General features: G+C 43.9%; 1 protein-coding gene across 1 annotated transcript in view; it reads left to right on the top strand.

The window, feature by feature from the left end:
- Positions 1-15,624, top strand: part of kifbp (kinesin family binding protein) — a 60,089-nt gene extending 44,465 nt beyond the window's left edge. The window contains exons 5-7 of the mRNA XM_060841822.1: positions 1,879-1,972; positions 2,428-2,540; positions 14,653-15,624. Of these exons, the coding sequence (XP_060697805.1) occupies positions 1,879-1,972; positions 2,428-2,540; positions 14,653-15,531 (1,086 nt within the window). The 3' untranslated portion in view covers positions 15,532-15,624. The remainder of the gene's footprint in view (positions 1-1,878; positions 1,973-2,427; positions 2,541-14,652) is intronic.
- The last annotated feature ends 11,102 nt before the right edge of the window (positions 15,625-26,726 follow it).

Genomic DNA, 26,726 nt, shown 5'->3' on the forward strand with positions numbered 1-26,726 from the left:
TGCAGAGGATAGTGAGATTTGTGTGGAGCATGCTAATATGCTTGGGCTTTTTGAGATCAAGAAAGTAGTGATGTTGGGTCTCTTGAAGAGCATTATGGTGAATAAGTCACCGGGACCCAAGGGATCTACCCCAGGTTATTGAAGGAGTGAAAAGAGGAGATTGCTGTGGCTTTGACCAAGATCTTTGCATCTTCGCTAGCCAGTTGAGAGGCCCTAGAGGACTGGTGAGCAGCTAATGTTAAAAACTGAATGAACTATGGATGCTGTAAATCAGAAACAAAAACAAATTGCTGGAAAAACTCAGCAGGTCTGGCAGCATTTGTCAAAGCAAAGATTGAGAGCCTAGATGTTAAGACCATAAGACATAGGAGTGGAAGTAAGGCCATTCGGCCCATCGGGTCCACTCCGCCGTTCAATCATGGCTGATGGGCATTTCAACTCCACTTACCAGCATTCTCCCCCGTAGCCCTTAATTCCTCGTGACATCAAGAATCTATCAAAGACATTTAGCAATCCGGCCTCCACTGCACTCTGCGGCAATGAATTCCACATGTTATTTTAGTGCTGTATGGAACCTTGGTTATGCTGCAGCTGGAGTACTGTGTGAAATTCTGGTTACCGCACTGTAAAGATGTGGTCGCATTGGAAAGACTGAACAGGAGATTCCCTAGGATGTTGCCTGACATGGAGCATTTCAGCGATGAAGAAAGGCTGGATAAGCTTGAGTTGTTTTCTTTGAAGCAGAGAAAGCATGATGGAGGTGTATAAAACTTGGAGGGACATGGACAAGGGTGGAAAGGAAACAGCTGTTCCCCTTCCCCTGAGGGTTACTAACAAGGAGATAAATGTTCAAGATGAAAAGCAGGAAATTTAGAGAGATTTGACAAATAGTTTTTTTTTCACCAAGAGGGTGGTGGGGTCTGGAATACCCTGAGACAATAGTTGAAGTCTTTTTTTAAAAAAAATGTGGATTAGGAGTTGAGATTTCATTACATTCAAGGCAATGGAACCAGTGTTGGAAAGCAGGACTAGTGTAGGCTTAGCATGGTTTTGGTGATGCATGCTCGATCCTGTATTAATTAGGTTAGCAGAGCAGAGATAAACAAAGTTAAGTTATATTAAAAATTGTTATTTAAGTTATAAACTTGGTGTACAAGATCTGTTATTTGTGAAGTTTGATTAGGAATAATTGGGCAGTTTGGAGGGTAATTGAATGTTTTAATTTCACAGTGTTGCGAATCAATTGATGGTGAGGTGGATTTGGTTTGGCTTGCTATCCTTATGTCATAACAGGTGGTGAGACAGGGTAGGGAGGGTAGGTTTTGGTGAGACTGAGGAAGCAGGGTGAGATGGGGTATGGGGGAGTAGGATTAGGTGAGACTGAGAGTTGTAAGGATCTGAGAACCAAATTCTGTTTACATTCAAATTCCTGATTTAACAATGTCACAAAGGATGGCTCAGAATGAACCAAGCTCCTATCAAGACCTAAAGTCATTCTGACAAACGTCCCTGGGCACCCACTGACTCTCTCCTGACCTCTACTGGAAGCAGAGAAATCTGCAGGACATGGAAGCTACTGGACAGTCAAAATTTGCTGGAAAAGAGCCCATTTTTTGTCCAGGACCCAGAGGGGCTGCAGATAATGAGGTAGTTCAGGGACTAGGGCAAGGCTCTGGGGAAGGGGAAAGGGAGACCAGGCGGTGCAACAGCTGGTGAATGCTGATTCCCGCGCTGGGGCTGCTAGTCACGGTCAGTACACTGATTGGGCTAAATGCAGACTGTAGAACAAACTTAGTCCTGCAGGCCCAGTCTGAATGTTGCACTGAGTGTTCTAAAGTTCAGCTTAAACTTACAGGCTGTCTGTGTTTTCTTGAGCAGCAGCTTTACATGGAAGGTCGTTTGTGCCTCGCTGCCGCCAATGTAATCATCAACCAGGCAGGTGGAACATTCTCAGAATCTCCTGCCGAGGAAAGTAAGTTTCATTATCCAGTAATGGTTTCATATTATTGACAAGAATGCATATAAGCAATGTTCAGAGCCTTTGAAGCTTCAACTATGGCAGTGTTTTTCCAGTTGTGTGCTGTGTCCTCTCTAAATGTGCTCCTGAAGCAGCATGGACCCTGCCCAATCCCAGAGTGGTATGATCCTTATCCCATTTTCACAGTTTCTGTGAGAATACTTCATTTTTGCAATGTCCCAGAGCTACTTGTAGTGACTCATGCCTTTTTAATCTCAAATTATCCAAAACTGTTTAGAGATCACTTCCTCCAGTCTTTACTTCATGGGTGACTTGCAGGATGGATGATACTCCACAACCACCTGATGAAGGAGCAGTAAACTTTTGGACTATAACCTGGTGTTGTGATTTTTAACCTTGCAGGTTGGAGTCATTGAGAAACACTAAACCTGTCATTTATCTGCACATAGGTGAAGAGGAGAAAGACCATCGTGACCAGCTCCAGCAGAAGAGGGCAGAAGTAGCCCGGTGTTGGATAAAGTATTGTCTCAATCTGCTGCAGGACTCGCGCAAGCTGCTCGAGGTATCTGCAATGGGAAGATTGAGTAACTAAAACTTTGTGTTTCTCTGTTACAGAGAAAAACCTGTGATCTTAGTGATAGGGCCTTAAACTTCTATAAGATGAGCTGGAGAGTGTAAGAGGACAGCATTCCCTTGACTTCCCTGAAAAAATGGCTAAGAATTGGGGAAAGTTCGCACAGTATTCCTGCAGGATAACGACATTGCATCTGGAGATTTCAAATGGGATGGTGATGTTCTACAGCATGTTAATATTAGAATGGAAGAAGTATTAGATGTTTTAGCAAGCATAAAAGTGCATAAATCCCCAGGGTCTGATGAGATGTATCCCAGGCTGTAATGGGAGACGAGGAAGATTGCTGGGGCGCTGGCGGAAATATTTAATACTTTGGCCATTGATGAAGTGCCAGATGATTTGAAGATAGCTAATTTGGTTCCTTTGTTCAAGAAGGGATGGATCAGGTAATTACTGGTCAGTTAGTCAGCGAAATGAATTGGGATCATCAGGAAGAGTTAAAAATCTAATTAAAGAAAGAAGAGGAGGAGAAGGAGCAGGGGAGGAAGAGTGCTGTGTTATTTGGATCCAGTGAAACGTTCGATCTGATCCAGTCTGTTGAATAGAAGGTGAGCTGCATTTACCTTGTAGACTTCAGCAAAACTTACGTAGGAGCCAAAGAATTCTTTCAGCTCGATGACCACGAATATGATGGAGCATTGAGGTGGATTAGAATCACAGTTTATTATTCGAGGCCCTGGCATTTTTTGAAGAGGACCAAGAGAGGCATTGTAAGGTGCATAAGAAGTGCATTGACCTGCCAGAAACATTAGTTGGCCAGTTAGTCTGACATCAATGGTAGGGAAATTATTGAAAAAAATTTAAGGGGCTGGATTAATCAACACTTGGAAAGAGATAGTCAGCACAGATTTCTTCGAGGGCGATCCTGTCTGATTGATTTAATTAATTAAGTTTATTGAAAAGATGACTAAGTATATTGATGAGGGTAGTTTATTTTTTATTTGTCCATGAGCTGAGGGCATCACTGGCTGACCAACATTTATTGCCCATCCCTAATTGCCACAAAGGCAGTTGAGAGAGTCACATGTAGGCCAGACTAGGTAAGGATAGGAGTTTCCTTCCCTAAAAGACAGTAATGAACCAGATAGGTTTTTCCTGACAATCTATTCATTGTCATCATTAGACTCTGAATTCTAGATTTTTTAAAATTGAATTCAAATTCCACCATCTGCCTTGGTGGGATTCGAACCCAGATCCCCAGAACGTTTTCTGGGTCTCTGGATTAACAGTCCAGTGATAGGCCACTAGGCCATCAACTCCTCCCAGTTGTGGTTCATATGGATTTCAGTGAGGCCTTTGATGAGATCTCACTTTGTTCCAACGGCTCATGGAATCCAAGACAAAATGGCAGCCTTCATCTAAAATTGGTTTGCAAAGGAACATAGAATAGCACAGCATAGGAACAGGCCCTTCAGTCCACGATGCTGTGCCAAACATTATGCTAAAGTAAACTAATACCTTCTGCCTGCCTATCCCTCAATTCCTTGCATATTCATGTGCTTATCAAAAAGTCCATTCATATCTGCCTCCACCATCACCTATGGGAGAGCATTCCAGACTCCTACCATTGTCTGTATTTAAAAGAATACTTGCCTCTTACATCTCCTTTGAACTTTCCCCCGTCACCTTAAATGCATGCCCTATAATGCTGCATATTTCAACTCTGGAGAAAAGGACTCTGACCGTCAACCATGTCTATGCACTTCGTAATTTTGTAGACTTCTTCAAGTCTGCAACTCCATAAAAAACAACTCAAGTATTTCTAGCTTCCCTTATAGCTCAGACCCTCGAATTCATGCAATATCCTGGTAAACCTCTTCTGCACCCTCTTCAAAGCCTCCACATCCTTCCTGTAATGTGGTAATTGGAATTGAACGGAATACTCAGTGTGGCCTAATCAAAATCTTTTAAAGCTGCAACATGACTTCCTGACTCTTGTTCAATATTCCCCACCGATAAGGGCAAAGATGCCATACGCCACCTTAACCAATATTTTGTGGCCAGTTTCAGGGAGCTATGGACTTGAACCCCAAGATACATAAATGTTGTTCAGGGTCCTCCCATTAACTGCATACTTTTCCTTAACATTTGCTGTACCAAAGTGCAGCACCTCTCCCTTACCCAGATTAAGCTCCATCTACCATTTATCCGCCAATACCTGCAATTAATGTGTATCCTGCTCTGTCCTTTGACAACCTTCAACACTATTCACACCTCCATTGATATTTGTGTCATATGCAAATTTACTAACCCAGCCATCTACATTTTCACCTAAGTCATTTATACATGGTCCTAGTCAGCATTAGTCACGACCTCCAGCTTGAAAAACCTTACCACACACTCTGCCTTCTGTGGGCAAACCAATTCTGAACCCGAGCGACCAAGTCACCATGGATCATTTGCACCTTAATCGTCTGGATGAGCCTACCATGAGGGACTTCTTTGAAAGCCTTACTAAAATCTGTATAGACAACATCCCCTGCTCCACCCTCATTGATCAACTTTGTCACCTCCTTGAAAAATTCAATCAAGTCAGTAAGATATGACCTGTCCTGCAGAAAGCCATGCTGAATGCCCCAAATATGTGTAAATCCTGTTTCCAAGAGCTTCCCAACCAACCATGTGGTACACCCAGGCCTGTGGTTTCCTGGATTATCCCTCTTCCCTTTTTTGAACAGATGAACAACACTAGCCACTCGCCAGTCCTCTGGGATCTCTCCAGTGGCTAGCGAGGATACAAAGATCTTGCTCAAAATTCCCAGCAATTTCCCCTCTTGCAATAACCTGAGATAGATACCATCAGGTAGAAACAAAATACTGCAGAAACATTGGCTTGTCTCTCCGTAGATACCATTGGGCCTTGAGGTCTAGGATTAAGGGATGTTTTTCTTGATTGGAAACCTATGACCAGCGGTGTAGCATGGAATTTGGTGCTGAAACCCTTGCAGTTTGCTATATACATGAATGACTTCAATGTTAAGACAGCAGATATAATTAGTAAGTTGGCAATTGACACATGGCTCTGGTTGTGTTAATACAGGGGAGGTTGGTTTCAGACTACAATTTGATATTGATCAGCTAATAAACTAAGCAGAGCAATAGCAGGTGGAATTTTAACCCTGACAAGCATGAGGTGATACATTTCGGGAAGTCCAGTAGAGAAGGATTTACTCAGTGAATGAAGGACCCCAGGGAATACTGAGGAGCAAAGGGACCTTGCTGTACAAGCCCATAGATCCCTGAAGTGTCAGTATGTGTAGATAGAGTAATGAAGAAGGCATACAGTGTGGATTCTGAGTAATCCAAGATGGAGGATGGAAAAGAATTGTGGCTGTAAGAGCTGCTCCTTTTTTTTTGAGGTATTTTAGGTGTTGGAGGTGATTTCCTTGAATTTCAGGAGCAGCAATTACTTTTCGATATGCTGTTGCATTGTTTTCGAACTTTGGGGGGAAAAAAGATGACATAGCAATTTAAAAAGGATGAAGACAGACAAAGGCAGTGACCACATGGCCAGAAAAAGAAACCTACAGTGCTGTTTGACACAGCAGTGAATCTGCACAGTTATTGCTTTTGCTGTTTGAGTTCAAATATCTCTGGGCATCAAAGCGTTTCTAGGAAAAATTAACAAACAGCAAAATTCACAGCGAACCTTAGAGGAACTTGTGTGGGAAAGCTCACAGCACATGGCTGGGTAAGTACATATATTTAAGTGTAACCTTCCTGTAAATCTATGATAGTGAGAAGAGTGGGTTCTTTCTTGATGAGATCTGTCTCTGAGTTAAATTTCAAAAATATAAACCATAAGTACAAAGTTAGCCTGGAGCAGTGTTTTTAGAGTACATTTTGGGAATTTTGTATCATCTGTGAATTGTGAAGGAGCGAAGAAGGCCTTTTGTAAAATGAAGTGGTCTTCCTGTCGGATGTGGGAGTTTAGGGAGAGGTTCCATGTTACTGATGATTATGTCTGCAGGAAGTGTCTTTGTTTGCAAATCCTGTCAGATCATATGGATCGGTTGGAGTGACAGTTGGAGGCAATAAGGAATTTAAAGGAACTGGGGGTACTGGATGTAAGTTTGTTCACTGAGCTGGAAGGTTCGTTTTCAGACGTTTTGTCACCATACTAGGTAACATTCACCATCAAGCCAGCAGATAAAGGGGGTGCAGTGGTAGTTTGACGCACTGACCTCTACACTGCTGAAGCCAGACGCCTACTCGAAGACACCTCCTACCATCTCCTCGACAATGACCCCCACACCCCCATCACCAAACCATTATCTCCCAGACCATAGAGAAGCTCATCACCTCAGAAGATCTCCCACCCACAGCTTCCAACCTCATAGTCTGGGAACCCCGCACTGCCCCATTCTGCCTCCTTCCCAAGATCCGCAAGCCTGACCACTCTGGCCGAACTATTGTCTCAGCATGCTCCTGCCCCACTGAACTCATCTCCACCTCCCTCGACACTGTCCTATCCACCCCCCACACACCCCCAGTCCAGGAACTCCCCACATACATACAAGCTCTCCACCTCCTCCAAGACTTCCGTTTCCCCGGCCCACAACGCCTCATCTTCACCATGGATATCCAATCTCTCTACACCTCCACCGCCATGACTAGGGCCTCTAAGCCCTCTGTTTCGTCCTCTCCCGATGTCCACAACAGTACACTTCCACTGACACTCACTGGCTGAACTGGTCCTCACCCTTGACAATTTTTCATTCTAATCCTCCCCCTTCCTCCAGACCAAAGGGGTAGTCATGGGCACCTGTATGGACCCCAGCTTTTCCTGGCTACATAGAACAATCCATCTTCGGTAATTATACCGGCACCATTCCCCACCTCTTCCACTGCTACATTGATGACTGCATCGGCGCTACCTCGTGCTCCCACGAGGAGGTTGAACAATTCATCAACTTCACCAACACATTCCACCTGGACCATCACTGCCACCTCCCTCCCTATCCTGGATCTCTCCAACTCCATTAATGACGACTGACTTGACACTGAAATTTTTTACAAACCCACCGACTCCCACAGCTACCTGGATTACACCTCTTCCCACCCTACATCCTGCAAAAATGCTATCCCGTATTCCCAATTCCTCTGCCTCTGCCGTATCTGCTCCCAGGAGGACCAGTTCCACCACAGAACACACCAGATGGCCTCCTCCTTTAGAGACTGCAATTTCCCTTCCCACGTGGTTAAAGGTGCCCTCCAATGCATCTCATCCACACCCCGGACCTCCGCCCTCAAACCCACCCCTCCAACCATACAAGGACAGAACCCCTCTGGTGCTCACCTTCCACCCTACCAACCTTTGCATAAACCGCATCATCCGCCGTCATTTCTGCCACCTACAAACAGACCCCACCACCAGGGATATATTTCCCTTCCCTCCCCACCCCTTTCCGCTTTCTGCAAAGACCGTTCCCTCCGTGACCACCTGGTCAGGTCCACGCCCCCCAACAACCCACCCTCCCGTCCTGGCATCTTCCCCTGCCTCTGCAGGAATTGCAAAACCTGCGCCCACACCACCACCTTCACCTCCATCCATGGACCCAAAGGAGCCTTCCACATTCATCAAAGTTTTACCTGTACATCCACCAATATCGTTTATTGTATCCGTTGCTCCCGTTGTGGAGGAGGAAAATCACAACAAACTGCCATTCCTGAATGTCACAGGAGAGCGTACAGCCAGCGTCTGCAGGAAAACAACACATACGAAACTGCAGAAGCAATCACCCTAACACCCTCAAACAAAGCTGCATTAGAGCATTATTTCAGTGAGTCACCAGACACTGCAGCACAGAGCAGAGGAAACCCACCTATTCAGCATATTCAAAAAGAACAGATACCCAATGAACACAGTCTGCCCACTTCTCAGCAACAAACCCAAACAAACAGATAAAACTTGTCCAGAAACCCTAATCAGTCTCCCCTACTTCAAAGACATCTTGGAAATGACTGCCAGACTGCTCAGACCACTTGGCACCATGGTAAGCCATAAACCCACCAACACATTAAAACAGTAGCTGAACTTGAAAGACTCTATACAGACAGCAAGCAAAACTAAGGGGAATGTAGCAGAAACGGACAAGTTTCTGGAATCGAGAATGACTCTAATGTAGTGAGAGTTTTAAGTGATTGATTGTGATAGGGGACTGTCTAGTCAGAGGCACAGACACATGTTTCTGTGGCTGGCAGTGAGAAATCAGAATGGTTGTTGCCTCCCTGGTGCCAGGATCAAGGATATCTTGGAAAGGATGTAGAATGTTCTCAAAGGGGAGAGGGACCAGCAGGAGGTCATTGTACACATTGGAACTAACGACATAGGAAGGGAAACAGATGAGACTCTGAAGGAAGAATATAGAAAGTTAGACAGGGATTTAAAAAGGAGGTTCTCGAGGGTAGTAATATCTGGATTGCTCCTGGTGCTATGAGCTAGTGTGGGTAGGAATAGGAGGTTAGAGCGGATGAATGCGTGGAAGAGGAGCTAGTGCAGGGAGGAGAATACACATTTTTGGATGACTTCTGGGATAGAAGTGACCCATACAAGAAGGACGGATAGCATCTGAATTGGAAGAAGACTAATATACCAACAGGGAGATTCGCTGCAGCTGTTTGAGAGGATTTAAACTAGTGAGGTAGTGGTGGTGGAACAAATCCAGAGAAGTTATTTGTGTGCAACTGAGAAAAAAGAACAGAAAGATTACCTTATTGGAATTGTATTATGGACCCCTCAATAGTCAGCAGAAAATTGAGAAGCAAATTTGTAAGGAGATGTCAATTATTTGTAAGAATAATAGGGTGGTTATGGTAGGGGAATTAAAACTTTCCATACATACACTGTATGTGTTAAGAGTTTAGATGGTGAGGAATTTGTAAGTGTGTACAAGAAAATTTTCTGATTCAGTATGTGGATGTACCTCCTAGAGAAGGTATAAGACTTGACCTACTCTTGGGAAATAAGGCAGGGCAGGTGACTGAGGTGTCAGTGGGAGAGCACTTTGGGGCCAGCAACCATAATTGTGTTAGTTTTAAAATAGTGATTGAAAAGGATATACTGGATCGAAAAGTCAAGGTTCTAAATTGGAGGATGGCCAATTTTGATGGTATTAGACAAGAACTTCCAAAGTAGATTGGGGCAGATATTTGCAGAGAAAGAGATGGCTTTATCTTGAAGGTAAAGGTAAATGGGAAGCCTTCAAAAATGAGATGACAAGAGTTCAGAGACGCTATGTTCCTGTTAGGGTGAAAGGCAAGGCTGGTAGTGCAGAGAATGTTGAATAACTAGAGAAATTGAGGTTTTTGTTAACAAAAAGGAAGCATATATCAGGTATAGATAGCAGAGATCGAGTGAATCCTCAGAAGATTAATAAAGGGGAGAGCAGGCATGGAGCAGATGAGCACAAAAGAACTGGTGGCCTGAAATGCATCTACTTTAATGCAAGGAGTATAGTGTGTAAGGGAGATGAACTTAGGGCTTGCATTGGTGCCTGGGAGTATGACGTTATTGCAATCACAGTGACTTGGTTGAAGGAAAGGCATGATGATTGGCAACTAAATGTTTCAGGATATAGATGCTTCAGACAGGACAGGGAGGGAAGTCAGGGGGGGGGGTGGAGTTGCATTGCTGGTCAGGGACGATGTACTAAAGGAGGACACTATGGAGGTTTTGGGTAGTGAAGCATTATGGGTGGAGCTGAGAAATAGAAAGTGTGCAGTTCATTGTTGGGGCTGTATTACAGGCCTCCCAACAGTGAACATGAGGCAGAAGAACAAATAGGTAAACAGATTATGGAAAGATGTAGAGGCAGTAGGATAGTGGTGAAGGGAGATTTTAATTTTCCCAACATTGACTGGAATACACTTAGCGTCAGAGGTCTGGATGGGGTAGAATTTGTAAGAAGTGTCCAGGAGAGTTTTCTAGAGAAGTATGTCAGTAGTCCGACGAGAGAAGGGGCCATATTGGACTTGGTACTGGGGAATGAGCCAGGACAGGTGCTAGAAGCTGTGGTGGGGGATTTCTTTGGGAACAGTGACCACAATTCTGTAAGTTTTAGAATACTCGTAGACAAAGATGAGTGTGGTCATAAGGGAAGAGTACTAAACTGGGCCAAGACCAATTATATCAAAATTAGGCAGGAGCTTGGACATGTGGATTGGACACAGCTATTTGAAGAGAGGTCTACATTTGATATGTGGGAGGCTTTCAAAGATAGATTAAAGATAGTGCAGGATAGACATGTCCCGTTAAAGGCAAAGAAAAGAAGGGCAAGATTCGTGAACCGTGGATGACAGGAGAAATTGTACGACTAGCCAAGAGGAAAAGGGAAGTGTACATAAGGTCTAGGCATCTAAGAACAGAACAGGCCCTGGAGGAATATCAGAAGAGTAGGATGAGTCAAGCTAAAAGGGGTCATGAAATGGCTTTAGTGAGCAGAATTAAGGAGAATTCCAAAGCATTTTATTCTTATATAAGAAGCAAGTGGGTAACTAGAGAAAGGATTGGTCTACTAAAGGGTATTGAAGGAAGGCTGTGTGTCGAACCTAAGAGAATGGGTAAGGTTCTGAATGATTACTTTGCACCAGTGTTCAATGAGGAAAGGAACATGATGAGTCTTGAGATCAGAGATAGAAGTTTGATTAGTCTGGATCGCATCGACATAAGTAGGGAAGATGTGTTGGGTCGGCTAGAAGTTAGTAAGGTGAACAAATTCCCAGGGCCGGATGGGATCTATCCCAGGTTGCTGAGGGAGGCAAGAGAGGAAGTAGCTAGAGCCCTGACAGATAGCTTTGTGGCATCCTTAAATACAGGTGAGATGTCGGAGGACTGGAAGGTTGTTAATGATGTCCCCCTGTACAAGAGGGGTAGTAGGGATATTCCGGATAACTACAGACCAGTGAACCTGACATCGGTGGTGGGAAAGTTGCTGGGAAGGGTACTGAGGGATAGGGTCTATTTATATTTAGAAAAGAATGGGCTTATCAGTGATAGACCAAATGTTTTGTGTGGGGGAGAGCGTGCCTTGCCAATTCAATATGGTTCTTTGAGGAAGTGACCAAGTTGGTAGATGAAGGCAGGGCTGTTGATGGACTTTAGTAAGGCGTTTGATAAGGTTCCCCATGGTAGACTAATAAAGATAGTGAAATCCCATGGTGTGCAGGTGTTCTAGCTAGATGAATAAAGAACTGGTTGAGCAACAGGAGACAGAGTAGTAGTTGAAGGGAGTTTCTCAAAATGGAGAAAGGTGACCAGTGGTGTTACACAGGGATCAGTGTTGTGGCCACTGTTGTTTGTAATATACATAAATGATCTGGAAGAGGGCACTGTTGGTATGATCAGCAAGTTTGCAGATGACACGAAGATTGGTGAAGTCGTCGAAAGCATAAGGGACTGTCAGAGAATACAGGAGGATATAGGTAGACTGGAGAGTTGGACAAAAAAGTGGCAGATGGATTTCAATCCAGACAAATGTGAGGTGATGCATTTAGGCAAGACCAGTTCTAAAGCGAATTATACAATGAACGGAAGAGCCTTGGGAAAAATTGATGGGCTGAGAGATCTGGGAGTGCAGGTCCGTTGTATCCTGAAGGTTGCTGCACAGGTGGATAGAGTGGTCAAGAAGGCATATAGTATGCTTGCCTTCATTGGAGGGGGTATTGAGTATAAGAGCTGGCAAGTCAAATTGACATTGTACAAGACATTGGTTCGGCCGCATTTAGAATACTGTGTACAGTTCTGATCGCCGCATTACCAAAAGGATGTGGATGCTTTGGAGCGGGTGCAGAGAAGGTTTACGAGGATGTTGCCTGGTATGGAAGGTGTTAGCTGTGAAGGGATGTTGAGTAGGTTAGTTTTGTTTTCATTAGAAAAAAGGAGATTGAGGGGGGACCTGACTGAGGTTTACAAAATCGTGAAGCCTATAGACAGGGTGAATAGAGACAAGCTTTTTCCTAGGTTGAAGGATTCAATAACGAGAGGTCACTCTTTCAAGATGAAAGGTGGAAAGTTTAAAGGGGATACACGCAGCAAGTACTTTACACAGTGAGTGGTGCCAGCAGAAGTGGTAAAGGCAGGTACGGTAGTTTCAGTTAAGATGCGTCTGGACAGATGCATAAGTAGATGGGGAGTAGAGGGATACAGATACTTCGGAATTGGGCAACAGGTTTAGACAGTGGATTTGGATTGGCTCAGGCTTGGAGGGCCGAAGGGCCTGTTCCTGGGCTGTAAATTTTCTTTGTTCTTTCTTTGTTCTAAGTCTATAAAGATAGTAGAAGTATACTTAAGAGGGGATTGATGAGGTCAGAACAATGGACGTGATCCATATGGACTTCACTAAAGCATTCAACACGATAGACTGCTTGCAAGCTTAGATCTCGTGGAGTACAGGGAGACCTAGCCATTTGCATACAGAACTAGCTCCAAGATAGAAGACAGAGCTGTGGTGGAGGGTTGCCTTTCAGATTGGAGGCCTGTGACCATTGGTGTGACACAAGGATCGGTACTGGGTCCACTGCTTTTCATCATTTATATAAATGATTTGGATGTGAACATAGAAGGTATAATTAGTAAGTTTGCAGATGACACCAACTTTGGAGGTGTAGTGGACAACAAAGAAGGTTACTTCAGAGTGCAATGGGATCTTCATCAGATGGGCCAGTGGGCTGAGGACTGGCTTATGTTATTTAATTTAGATAAATGTGAGGTGCTACATTTTGGAAAGGCAAATCAGAACAGGACTTAGACATTTATTGGTAAGGTCCTGGGGAGTGTTGCTGAACAAAGAGACCTTGGAGTGCAGTTCCTTGCGAGTGGAGTCTCAGGCAGGTAGGATAGTGAAGAAGGTGTTTGGTATGCTTTCCTTTATTGGTCAGACCATTGAGTATAGGAGTTAGGTCATGTTGTAGCAGTATAGGACATTGGTTAGGCCACTTTTCTGTGCAGTTCTGGTCTCCCTCCTCCTGAAAAGATGTTGTGAAACTTGAAAGGGTTAAGGAAAGCCTTATAAGGCTGTTGCCGGGAGGGCTTGAGCTATAAGGAGAGGCTGAAAAGGCTAGAGCTGTTTTCCCTGAACTGTCTGACACTGAGGGGTCACCTTATGGCGGTTTATAAAATCATGAAGGGCATGAATAGGGTAAATAGACAGTCTTTTCCCTGGATAGAGCTAGAGGGCATAAGTTCAGGATGAAGAGGGGAAAAGATGTACAAGGGACCTCATGGGCAACTTTTTCATGCAGAGGGTGATACGTGTATGGAATGAGCTGCCAGAGGAAGTGGTAGAGGCTGGTACAATTACAACATTTAAAAGACATCTAGATTGGTAGATGAATTGAAAGGGTTTACAGGGGTATGGGCCAAGTGCTGGCAAATGGGACTAGATTAGGTTAGGCTATCTGGTCGGCATGGATGAGCTGGACCGAAGGGTCTGTTTCCATGCTTAAAGCAGCAGGGGGTTGGAATATGGGAGCAGGGAAGTCTTGCTGAAACTTCATAGAGCATTGGTTAGGCCACAGAGAGAATACTTAGTACAGTTCTAATCACCACACTGTCAAAGGATTGTAATCGTACCAGAGAGGCTACTGAGGAGATTAATCAAGATATTTCCTGGAATGGAAAGTCTGAGTTATAAGGAAAGACTGAAAAAGCCAAGTTTGTTTTCCTTGGAGCAGGGGAGGCTGAGGTGGCTCTATGACCATGACATTGAGGACCACCACCACTGGGAATGGAGTTCCAGGATTTTGACCCAATGATAGTGAAGAATTGAGAGGTTTGGAGGGGATCTTGCAAGTGGGGATATTCCTGTGTATCTGCTAATCTTGATTTTCTAGCCAGAATGGTCATACATTTGGGAGATGCTATCTCAGGAGATTTGATGAAATTTTGTAGTTTATCTTACGGATAGATCTGTCAGCTATTATGGAGCATCAGTAGTGGAGGGAGTGGATATCTGTGAATTGTGGCACCAATCAAGGAGTTGCTTTGTCCTGGATGGTGTCAAGCAATCTTCTTATTGTAACCTGTCGTCTTTCTCCATAGGATGATGTTGGCGAAATGGATTGGGATCGTCAGGAAGAGTTGAAAATCCGATTGAAGAAGGAAGAGGAGGAGAAGGAGCAGGGTAGGAAGAGTGCTGTGATGTTTGGATCCAGTGAAACGTTCGATCTGATCCAGTCCGTTGAGGAGAAAGTGAGCTGCGTTTACCCTGTAGACTTCAGCGAAGCACGAGATGTGTTCTTGGTTGGGCAAAATTATGTGCAGGAGGCCAAAGAATTCTTTCAGCTCGATGACCATGTAACAGACCATATTGAGGTAGTTCAGGATCACAGTGCATTATTCAAGGTCCTGGCATTTTTTGAAGAAGACCAAGAAAGGCGTTGTAAGATGCACAAACGGCGCATTGACATGCTGGAAGCAGTCTATACAGAGTTAAACCCACAGTATTACCTCTTGGTCTGCCGGCAGCTTCAATTTGAGATAGCAGACACATACTATGAAATGATGGAGCTGAAAGTCTCTATTGCCAATCGGCTGGATGAATTGGATAGTCACAACATCAAGAAAATAAACCACCTCGCCCAGTCAGCCATTATGTACTACACCCTCTTCTTAGACTCACTCAAGAATTCAGAGAAGAAATTTCCAGAGAGGCTGGAAGCTGATGTCCTGCGACCAGCGCTAGTTTGCAAGTTTCGCATTGGTTGGTTGTACAGTAAAATGATCACTTCAGACCCAAAGCTACAGCTCACCAACCTGCAGCAGTCAGTGGAGTGTTACCGCTTTGTGGTGGATTACTGTGAGATGCAGCCTGAGGCTGCCAAGGTGATGGAACCTGAGCTGGAGCTCTGTGTTGAGATGGCCACTCTCTTGCCAGCAAGGATGGAGAAACTAAAGGCTAAAATAGTTGCTTTTTCTTAAGAACAGTACTGGAGAATCTGCTCTGAGACCTGCTTCATTTCCCTCGCTCAGTGGTTGTACTTCCCTGTGTAATAAACATACCTAACATGCTCAGTTCAGTGTCTTTGTGTTTTGTCTCCAACTGTGTTTATATTTTATTCATTCACGATTGAATGTGTGCCTGGTAAGGCCAGCATTATTTACCACTCCTGACTGCCCCGTAGGAGATGGTATTGAGCTGCCTTCTTGAACTGTTGCAGTCTATCTGGTGCTGTTATGAAGGGAATGTCAGGATTTTGATGAAGAGATAGTGAAAGAACAGTAATCATATTCCAAGGCAGGAAGGTGTGAGAGTTGAAAGGGAACATGAACATGCTTCCCATGTGCCTGCTGCTCTTGTGCCTTAGATGGTAGAAGTCATGGTTCAATTTCTGGTCAGTGGTGCCCCCAAGATGTTGGAGTTTTTTATTATCTGAGGGGTTGCTAATGATGGTGAACATTATGCAATCATCAGTAAACATCCATAATTCTGACTTTATGATGAAGGAAAGATGGAGCAGCTGAATGTGGTTTGACCTATGGCACTATCGTGAGGAACTGTTGCATTGCCCATTATGGACTTTGCATGTAAATGTAATTGGCAACATGGGTTTTTTCTTGGCGGTGGTTAATAGTTAAACCAGGGAAAATATATCCTGAGGTCTGGAACGAAGGCCAATTGGCTTTCCAACAGGTTTATGGCTATGCAGCAAGACTGCTTCTGCTGGTTTTGGAACAGCTTAACTCTGTACAGCTTGCCTTTTGCCTTTTCACCTGATTTTTATTTATGCCTGGTGTTGCTCTTGGCATGCCCTGTCGCATACTTTATTCAACAGATCCCCCAAGCTGATGGTCATGATAAAGCGTGGGATATTCAGGCCATTAGGGTACAGCTTTAATACAGTTCAGGAGCAGATAGCCACATTGTTTGCTCCCTCATTACCCCCTCTAAGATTAGACTAGATTCCCTATGGAGTGGAAACAGGCCATTTCGTCCACAAGTCCACACCGCCCTTCTGTTGGACTTAAGTTGAGATAGTGTACAAAGGCCCCTTTAATTTATAGGTTACTGTTGAGAGCAAATTCATATGAGGCCTGTGGCCCTGGGTCTTTACACCTTCAAGGGGAGAAGAGGATAGAGCAAAAGGAAGTGAAACAAATAAAGATTACTTGAATTTTGTCATTAAGACTGAGTCACACTGAAAAATCGTTCAACTGAGGAAATTGTGGCTTATCTTGCAGTGTAAAAGTTGAGAGAAGCTCTCTGCAATATCCTGCTTTTTACATGGTTTTCAATTTGCTTTGAGTTCCCAAACAATTTGTCATCACTTAAGATCAGTGTATTTATTGTGCCATTCCATGGAGTGGGCTTTCCCCTCCCCAGTCCCTCACAGGCAATGGAGTCCGGAACTAAAACTCGATCTCTGTACTTTCCAGCTTGGATAATCCAGGGCGACAATGCTTTCAGCAAAGGCTTTGTTTCTCTAGGGACAGAAGAGGGTTGTGAGTCAGAAGAAAGAGTTCGGAAATGAGGAGGGTCAAAGGGTTGGTTAGGAAGGGGAATAGGTTGAGGGCCCAGAGGAAAGTATAAAGCGGGACCAGTTGGATACATTAGAGAGAGTAGCCACGTTTTGTTCAAATGCAAATAAATAAGTTGCTACAGTGCATTTGTTAAGCCGTCCCAACTAGTCCAGATTAGCATCCACTTGTTCAGCCATTTGTTGAGGTAATTGCTGATCTTAATCATTACTATAGAATAGCCACTAGCAAACATTAAAAACATTTTTCTTAACAAATGACCATTGTTCTCAAATGGGAAGTTTCAATTGGCCAAGCAGTCTTAAGAATTTTTCAGGAGAGCTCCAGATGTTTTTGTTCTTTCTTGGACACGGGTGGTGCTGGATGGATCATCATTTATTATCCATCCCTGTTGCTCCAAAAGATGGTGGTGAGTTGCTTCTTGAACAACTGCAATCCACGTACTGTAAGTAGGCCCACAGTGCCGTTAGGGATTTCCATGTTTTGGACCCAGTGGCAGTGAAAGAACAGTGATATAAGTCAAGGTGGTGAATACTTGGAGGAGAACTTTCAGATAGAGGTGTTCCCCTGTTCTGTTTCCCTTGTCCTTTTGGGTGAAAGTGGTCATGGGTTTGGAAGATGCTGTCTAAAGAAATTTTGGCAAATTTCATCAGTGCATCTTATAGATAATACATACTGCTATTATTGAATGTCAGCGGTGGAGGGAATGGATGATTGTAGTGGTGCAAATCAGTCAGGCTGCTATGTCCTGGATGGTATCAAGAATCTTCAGTGTTGTTGGAGCTGCATCCATCCAGGAAAGTGGCTGGTGTTCCATTACACACCTGACTTCTTTCTTGGAGATGGTGATCAGGCTTTTGGGAGTCAGGAGGTGAGTTACACACTGCTGGTATTCCTCACCTCTCAAGTAGATTAAATTACATACAGTGTGGAAATAGGCCCTTCGGCGCAACAAGTCCACACCGACCCTTCGAAGAGAAACCCACCCCCCTATATTTACCCCAACTAATCCACCTAACACTACGGGCAATTTAGCATGGCCAATCCACCTAACCTGCACATCTTAGGACTGTGGGTGGAAACCAGAGCACCCAGAGGAAACCTGAGAGAACGTGCAAACACCACACAGTTGCCCGAGGCGGGAATTGAACCCGGGTCTTTGGCGCTGTGAGGCAGCAGTGCTAACCACTGAGCCACCGTGCCACCAGTAGACCAGGGACAATAAAATACTGGAGCAGAATTAGGCATTTGGTCCATGGTACTGCTGCACCATTCACTCTTGGCCTATATGTTTCCCAATGCCATTCTCCTGTCTTCTCCCACTGTCCCTTTATCTTCTTTCTAATCAACAACCTGTCTGGCTTAAATACATTCAATGCCTTGGTCTCCACACCCATATGCGGCAGTGCAGTCCACAGATTCACCACCCTCTGGCTGAAGAAATTCCTCCTCATCACTGTTCTAAAAGGTCCTCCCTTCACTCTGAGGTTGCACCCTCAGGTCCTCGTCTATCCTATTAGTGGAAACATCTCTTTATGTCCATTCCATACAGGCCTATCAGTATCCTTTACATTATGAGATTCCATCATCCTTCAAACTCCACTGATTACAGATCCAAAGTCCTCAACCACTCCTCAGATCACAAGTCCTTCATCCTGTTTCCACACTGTAGGGAATCTAATCCCAGGACCATTCTTGTAAACTTCCTCTGGACCCCATCTAATATCTTTCCTGACATCCGGATCCCAAAACTGCTTTCAGTATTCCAAATGCAGCCTCGGCAGTATATTTCTGTCATTACATTCTAGCCCTCTTGAAATGAAAACTGACATCACACTTGTTTTCCTAACTGCTAACTAAATATGCATGTTACCTGAAAAGAGAATCCTGAATTTTGATTCCTTTAGATTTCTGAAGCCTTTCCTCATTTAGAAAAGAGCCTACATTACTTCCTACCAAAATCCATAACCTCTCACTTTTCTACATTGTATTCCATCTGTCTCTTCTTTACCCATCCTCCTAGCCTGTCCAAGCCCTTCTGGAGCCTTCTCACATTCTCAACAATTCTACCTAGCTTTGTATCATCTGTAAGTTTAGCATCATTAATGTATGACATGAATGGTCCAAATGTTGAATCCTGCAGAACTCTAGTTGTCACTAGTTGCCATCATGAAAAAGACCTCTATCCCCATTCCTTGTCTTTAGTGAGTCAGCTAGTAAATATATTGATAATATATAGTAATATAGTAATCTATGCATGGGCCAATACCTTATCTCTAACACTAGGCTCTTATTAAGCAGGCTTCTCTGCAGCACCTTGTCAAAGGCCTTCTGAAATTCGAATAGATCTTAAGTCCACTGGCTCCCCTGCTCAGTACCTACTCAAAGAATCTTAACAGATTTGTCAGACATGACCTCCTCTTGATGAAGCTGTGCTGATTCAGCCCTATTTTACCATGAACTTCAAAGTACTCCGCAATCTGATGCTTAATAATGGACTCTTGACTGAGGTCAGGCTTAACTGGCCTATGATGTCTTGCTTTCTCCTCCTTCCCTTCTTAAACAGAAGTGTTATGTTAGCCATTTTCCAGTCCTCTGGGAGCTTCCCTGACTCCAGTGAGTCCTGAAAGATCACCACCAATGCCTCCACAATCTCCCCCACTATCTTCTTTAGAACCCTGAGTACAGTTCATCTGGTGTAGATTTATGTGCCTTCAGACCTTCAAGCTTCCCCGCACTTTCTCCTTAGTAATAACCACTACAATTTCCAAATCCCTGCCCCCGAAATGTCTCGAAGTTCTTGTATTTTGTTGGTGTCTTCCACTATGAAGACTGATGCAAAATACATATTCACTTCCTCTGCCATTTCTTTGTTCCCCATTATTACTTCTCCAGCTTCATTTTCCAGTGGTCGAATATCTACTCTTGCCTCTCTTACCTTTTTATATATCTTTAAAAAAAGCTTACGAACTAGCTTACCATCTTATTTCATCTTCTCCTACATCACCACCCGCCCCCTCCCCTGCCAAAGATTGCTTTATTGGAGTTGTCCTCCGCTGGTGTTAAAGGCTTCCTAATCCTCTGACTTCCCACTAATCTTCACCACATTGTTTGTTTTTTTCTTTTGCTTTTATGCTGACTTATCAGCCTTGTCATTCCCCAGTATGTTTCTTCTTTGGATGAATGTCTGCTTCCCAAATTATCCCCAGAAACTCCCAGCCATTGCTACTCCACCATCTTCCCTACTAGGCTCCCCTTCTAATCAATTCTGGCCAGGATCTCCTCTCTTTGTAATTACATTTATTCATTTGTAATACCATTGTATTTGATTGCATCTTCTCCCTTTTAACCTGCAAGATGAAATTTGTCATATGGTCACTGCCCCTAGGGCTCCTTCACCTTAGCTTCTTAATCACATCTGCCTCATTACACATTACCAGATCCATAATTGCCTATTTGCCTCTACCACAAAAAAAACTGTCTTGTAAACATACACAAATTCCTTTTCTTGGGATCTGCTGCCAACCCAATTTTCCCAGTCCTGAACTCTCCCATGATAATTTTAATAGAGCCTTTCCTCCATGCCTTTTCTATCTCCTGATTTATTTTCTGCCCCACATCCTGAGTAGTGATAGTAGGTCTGCACCTAAGTCCCATCAGGGAGCCTTTTCCTTCACAGTTCCTCAACTCTATCCACACAGATTCTATGCCTTCCAACTTTATATCACTTCTTGTTATCGATTTAATTTCATTTCTAACAAGGTAACAGTCTGTGCATCTGCCTGTCCTTTCAATAGGATGCATTTCCTTGGATATTTAATTCCTCTCGCAGCCATGTCTCTATTATACCTACAACATTGTACCTGCCAATTTCAATCTGCCATACAAGTTAATTTACCTTGTTTCATATACTGCATGGAATTAAGTATAACACCCTTGAACTTGCTTTGACTACCCCAACCCTTCTTCTGGTTGTTCCCTTATCTGATGTCCCTGAAGTTAGATTCCTGAGCCTATCCATACTTTCCCGTAGAGTCCATTCCTGACTGTTTAATTTAAAGCCCTATCCACAGCCTTGGTTATGCAATTTGCCCAGGATCTGGTTGACATAGTTGGAGTCCATCCTACCAGAACGGCTTCCTCCTTCCACAGTGTTGGTACGAATGTCTTGTGAATTTAAATCTGTTTTTCCCTCACCTATCTTTGAGGCATGTGATTACTTCTTTATTCGCAAAGATGTTCTACCAATTAGCTCGAGGCTCAGGGAGTAATCCAGAGATTATTGCCTTTTGGTTCAGCTTTATAATTAACCTCTAGCTGCTCTAAAATACCTTGGATTGATGAGGGAAGACCGATATATGTGATCTATGTGGACTATAGTAAGGCGTTCAACAAGGTTCCCCATGGGAGACTGATTAGCAAGGTTAGATCTCACTGAATACAGGGAGAACTAGCCATTTGGATACAGAACTGGCTCAAAGGTAGAAGACAGAGCATGATGGTGGAGGGTTGTTCTTCAGATTGGCGGCATGTGACCAGTGGAGTACCACACGGATTGCTGCTGGGTCCTCCACCTTTTGTCATTTACATAAATGATTTGGATGCGAGCATAAGAGGTACAGTTAGTAAGTTAGCAGATGACACCAAAATTGGAGGTGTAATGGACAGCGAAGAGGGTTACCTCCGATTACAACAGGATCTTGACCAGATGGGCCAATGGGCTGAGAAGTGGCAGATGGAGTTTAATTCAGATAAATGTGAGGTGCTGCATTTTGGGAAAGCAAATCTTAGCAGGACTTATACACTTAATGGTAAGGTCCTAGGGAGTGTTGCTGAACAAAGAGACCTTGGAGTGCATGTTCATAGCTCCTTGAAAGTGGAGTTGCAGGTAGATAGGATAGTGAAGGCGGCATTTGATATGCTTTCCTTCATTGGTCAGAGTATTGAGTAGAGGATTTAGGAGGTCATGTTGTGGCTGTACAGGACATTGGTTAGGCCATTGTTGGAATATTGCGTGCAAGTTTGGTCTTTCTGTTGGAAAGATATTGTGAAACTTGAAAGGGTTCAGAAAAGATTTACATGGATGCTGCCAGGGTTGGAGGATTTGAGCTACAGGGAGAGGCTGTGGAGTTGTTTTGCCTGGAGCGTCAGAGGCTGAGGGGTGACCTTATAGAGGCTCACAAAATTATGAAGGGCATGGATAGAGTAAATAGGCAAAGTCTTTTCCCTGGGATCGGGGAGTCCAGAACTAGAGGGTATCGGTTTAGGGTGAGAGAGGGAAGATATAAAAGAGACCTAATGGGCAACTTTTTCACACAGAGGGTGGTACCTGTATGGAATGAGCTGCCAGGGGAAGTGGTGGAGGCTGGTACAATTGCAACATTAAAGGAGCATTTGGATGGGTATATGAATAGGAAGGGTTTGGAGGAATATGGGCCGGGTGCTGGCAGGTGGGACTAGATTGGGTTGGGATATCTGGTTGGCACGGACAGGTTGGACCGAAGGGTCTGTTTCAATGCTGTATATTTCTATGACTACGCTCATATTTCCTCTCTTTACATCTATCATTGGTATCTACATGAACCATGACAATTGGATTTTTCGTCTCTGATTCCAAGCTCTTCTGCAGCCCAGATGAAATATTCTGAACCTGCACAACAGGCAGGCAACACATCCTTAAGCAGTGTCTATTCTACCCACAGAGATTAATGTTCCTTCCTATGATTATACTATAGAATAGAATCCCTACAGTGTAGAAATAGACCATTTGGCCAAACAAGTCCATCTTGGCCCTCTGAAGAGTAACCCACTCAGACCCATTTCCCTACTACTCTACATTTCACCTGACCGTATCTTTAGACTGTGGGAGGAAACCCATCTAGACACAGGGAGTATGTGCAAACTCCATACAGTCGTCCAAGGCTGGAATCCCTGGCGCTGTGAAGAAGCAGTCCTAACCACTGAGCCACTGCACCACCCAATTACAACTCCATTTGTCCTTTCTCCTCCCTGTTGAATCACTCCCTGTACCACAGTGCTGCGGTCAGTTTGCTCATCCTCTGTTATAGCCCCCACGCTCAACCACACTGAGCAAGAATGTCAAGCCTGTTGGACAAGCTGAAGGATTGAGGCTTCTTCAGCACTACCTCCTGAATCCCTCTAACTGGTTCACTGATGGTCATACCCATCTGTCCCTGACCAAATTCAAGGTAGTTAATTTCAGGAGTATGACTGCCTCCTGAAACACGTCATTCTTGTAACATGTCCCCTCCTTGATGTGTCAGTGTTTGAAACTCAGACTCCAGCTCATTGTCTCTGAGCCAGAGTTCCTCAAGCATCTAACACTTGCATTAGTTGTGGTCACTACAAACCACAGTGGGATCTGCCAACTCACACATGTTGCCTGGCCCTGCACCTATACTTTATTTACTTAGTTCTTAATCTGATTTTTAAAAATTTCCTACTGATCTTTTAGTTTGTAACCTGTAAATATTTACCCATTTTACCTTTAATCTGAAAGTAATCTATAACAGTCAAATTAACAATCTTTATCACCAAATGAATGTCCAGTTTTCTTGTAATGTCACTGTTTTATGCTGGGCCCTGGTCCTGGACTTCAATTTCTCCTGTATAAAAAAAACTTACAAACAATGAGTCAAAAGCACACCTAATTCTCTCTGCACCGAAGTCCCATCAGCCTCCAAATTCCCAACACTATATACCCACTGCTCTTGTAACCACAGTATTTCTATGGTGCAGCAAGAGAGTTTTTGATCAATGGTGATCTTCAGGATGTTGATCATGGAGAATTCAATGATGGTAATGCCATTGAATATCAAGTGCAGTGGTTAGGTTGCTTCTTATTGCAGATAGTCATTGCCTGGCATTTGTGAGACGCGAATGTTACTTGTCTGCCCAAGTTTGGATTTGTCCAGATCTTGTTGCATTTGAACATGGGCTGCTTCAGTATCTGATGAATTATGAATGGTGCTGGACGCTGTGCAATCATCAGTGAACATCCTCACTTCCAACTTTATGATGTGCTATCCTTTGTATGAAATGTTTCCTGGCATCACCCTTGAATGACCTAGCTTTAATTTTTAAGGTTTTGCTCCAATGGTTCACTCTTAATCTTGTTAATGCCATTAATTGAATAACTTGAATTATATTACTCCTTTTAGATCAAAAGTATTACAACCTTAGTCTCTGCAGTCAGCCCTAATAATTGCATGGTTTTAGCTTTGTTATCAATCTGGTAAATATACTTCCTCAGGAGGGGTCTTATGCCACAATGGTATTGTCCCTACCTCTGTGCCAGAAGCCCTGGCCTCAGGTTCTCTCCACCTCTTCTCCCGTTTCTCCCCCCCCCCCCCTTCCCACAAGCCCTGGAGGTGTGTCACAGCATGTTCAAACAGGTTGATAAAAACGACTGTACGTCCTCAGGTGTAGTTATTTTGCAGTTCCTTGTGTTGGCTGCTTGTTCTCCACATAATTGATGTCCCAAGTTCATTTTATTAATCTTTCCTTCAACCATCCCTAAATTATTCTTAAAAATTGATGTGGTCTCTTCAGTCACTCATTACAACTGCCTGTTCCTCTGTATAATAAGGTTTCTGCATTTCCTGTTCTAAATCTCTTGTTTTTAAAACTATATCTGTCAAGATAATCACTAGAAAAAGTCTTATTATCTGCTCTCGCCTGTCCCTTCACTTAAAACCAATTTTCAAGTTATATTGGCCACTGTTATTCAAGATTTTCTTCATATTTGCAATTACCCCATAACCAGACAAGAGAGGAGTGAAGAGGGTGGAAAAGAGAAAATGGAGGCAAAGAGCAAGGCAGAAAAGAATCGAGATTTGAGGGAGGGAAGGAAAGCAAAGAAACACTCCCCACCCCAAAAACATGCAACCTCATGGAAGAGGCAAGAGAAGAACAAGATTAAAATCAAGCTATTCTGAGGAGGAAATATCTGGAATTTTCCACTTCACCTATCTATTCGATCAAACCTATTCAGATACTGGCTCTGAATTTGCTCAAGTTGTCTTAATAAAAGGTGCTGTCCATGCCTCCAAGAACACAGCTCTCATTTTAAGATGTTTAGCGCATTGGTGTCCTCCAGAACAAATGTTTGCCTCTTCCATGCCTACTGTCCAAGGCCAACCTGATCTCCCAGTCACCGCCCACTTTAATTCCCCACCCAACTCCCTTTCCGTCATGACCATCCTTCGTCTCCTCCATTGCCACAGCGAATCATTTCTCAAATTGGAGAAACAACACATCTTTCGCTTGGGCAGCCTACAGCCCGGAGGACTCAACATTGAGTTCTCCAATTTCAGATAACCTCTCTTCCCATCCTGACTCCTTTCCAAGTCCCTCCCTGTCTCTTCCATTCCTCTGATTGATCCTTCATTCCAGCTACCAACCGGATTCATTCCTCCCATCGACCAACCAAGTCGTACCCTCTAACGGCGGCAGGTGGCACAGTTGTTAGCACTGCTGCCTCACAGCGCCTGTAGACCCGGGTTCAATTCCCGACCCAGGCGACTGACTGTGTGGAGTTTGCACGTTCTCCCCGTGTCTGCGTGGGTTTCCTCCGGGTGCTCCGGTTTCCTCCCACAGTCCAAAGATGTGCGGGTCAGGTGAATTGGCCAAGCTAAATTGCCCGTAGTGTTAGGTAAATGTAGGGGTATGGGTGGGTTGCGCTTCGGCGGGTCGGTGTGGACTTGTTGGGCCGAAGGGCCTGTTTCCACACTGTAAGTCTAATCTAATCTAAACTGTGTTCACCTATTCCTACTTCACCAACACCAGCCCTCCCCTTTTTTAATTTATACTCACCCCTAATCTTTGCTTTATTCTTTTCTATCAAAAAATATAGTTTTAGATGTGAAGAAGCAAATATGTTAGACAATAACATTATTGGAGGTTAACATAGGATAGGGATGTAAGGCAGAAAAGAATAGGCAAGGCGGTAAAAGAGGGGGAGGTGTGGCTTTGTTAGTCAAGGATAGTATAACAGTGGCTGAGAGAACTTTTGATGAGGACTCGTCGGCTGAGGTGAGAAACAGGAGAGGAGAGGTCACACTGGAGTTTTTTTTATAGGCCTCCACAGAGTTTCAGGGATGTGGAAGAGAGGATTGGCAAAATTATTCTGGACAGAAGTGAAAGGAAAAGGGTGGTCATTATGGGGGACTTTAACTTCCCCAACATTGACTGGAAATGCTATAACTCTAGTACGTCGGATGGATCAGTTTTTGTCCAGTGTGTTCAGGAGGGTTTCCTGACACAGTATGTTGAAGGACCAACAATAGGAGAGGCCACACTCGATCTGGTGCTTGGTAATGAACCAGGCCAGGTGTTTGATTTAGTTGTAGGTGAGCAATTTGAGGAGAGTGACCATAATTCAGTTACATTTAGTTTAGCGATGGAAAGTGATAGGTACATGCCACAGGTCATGAATTACCAATGAGACAAGGGCAATTATAATGCAATTTGGCAAGAATTAGGATGCACAGAATGGGGTACCAAAATGCAGGGGATGCAGACAATGGAAATGCGTGTCCTGGATAGTTATGTCCTTGTCAGGCAGGAAGGAAGCTATAAGGTAAGGGAACCGTGGTTTGCTATAGAAATTGCATCTC

The sequence above is a fragment of the Hemiscyllium ocellatum genome, chromosome 22 (genome assembly GCF_020745735.1).
Source record: "Hemiscyllium ocellatum isolate sHemOce1 chromosome 22, sHemOce1.pat.X.cur, whole genome shotgun sequence".
NCBI classification, from domain to species: domain Eukaryota; kingdom Metazoa; phylum Chordata; class Chondrichthyes; order Orectolobiformes; family Hemiscylliidae; genus Hemiscyllium; species Hemiscyllium ocellatum.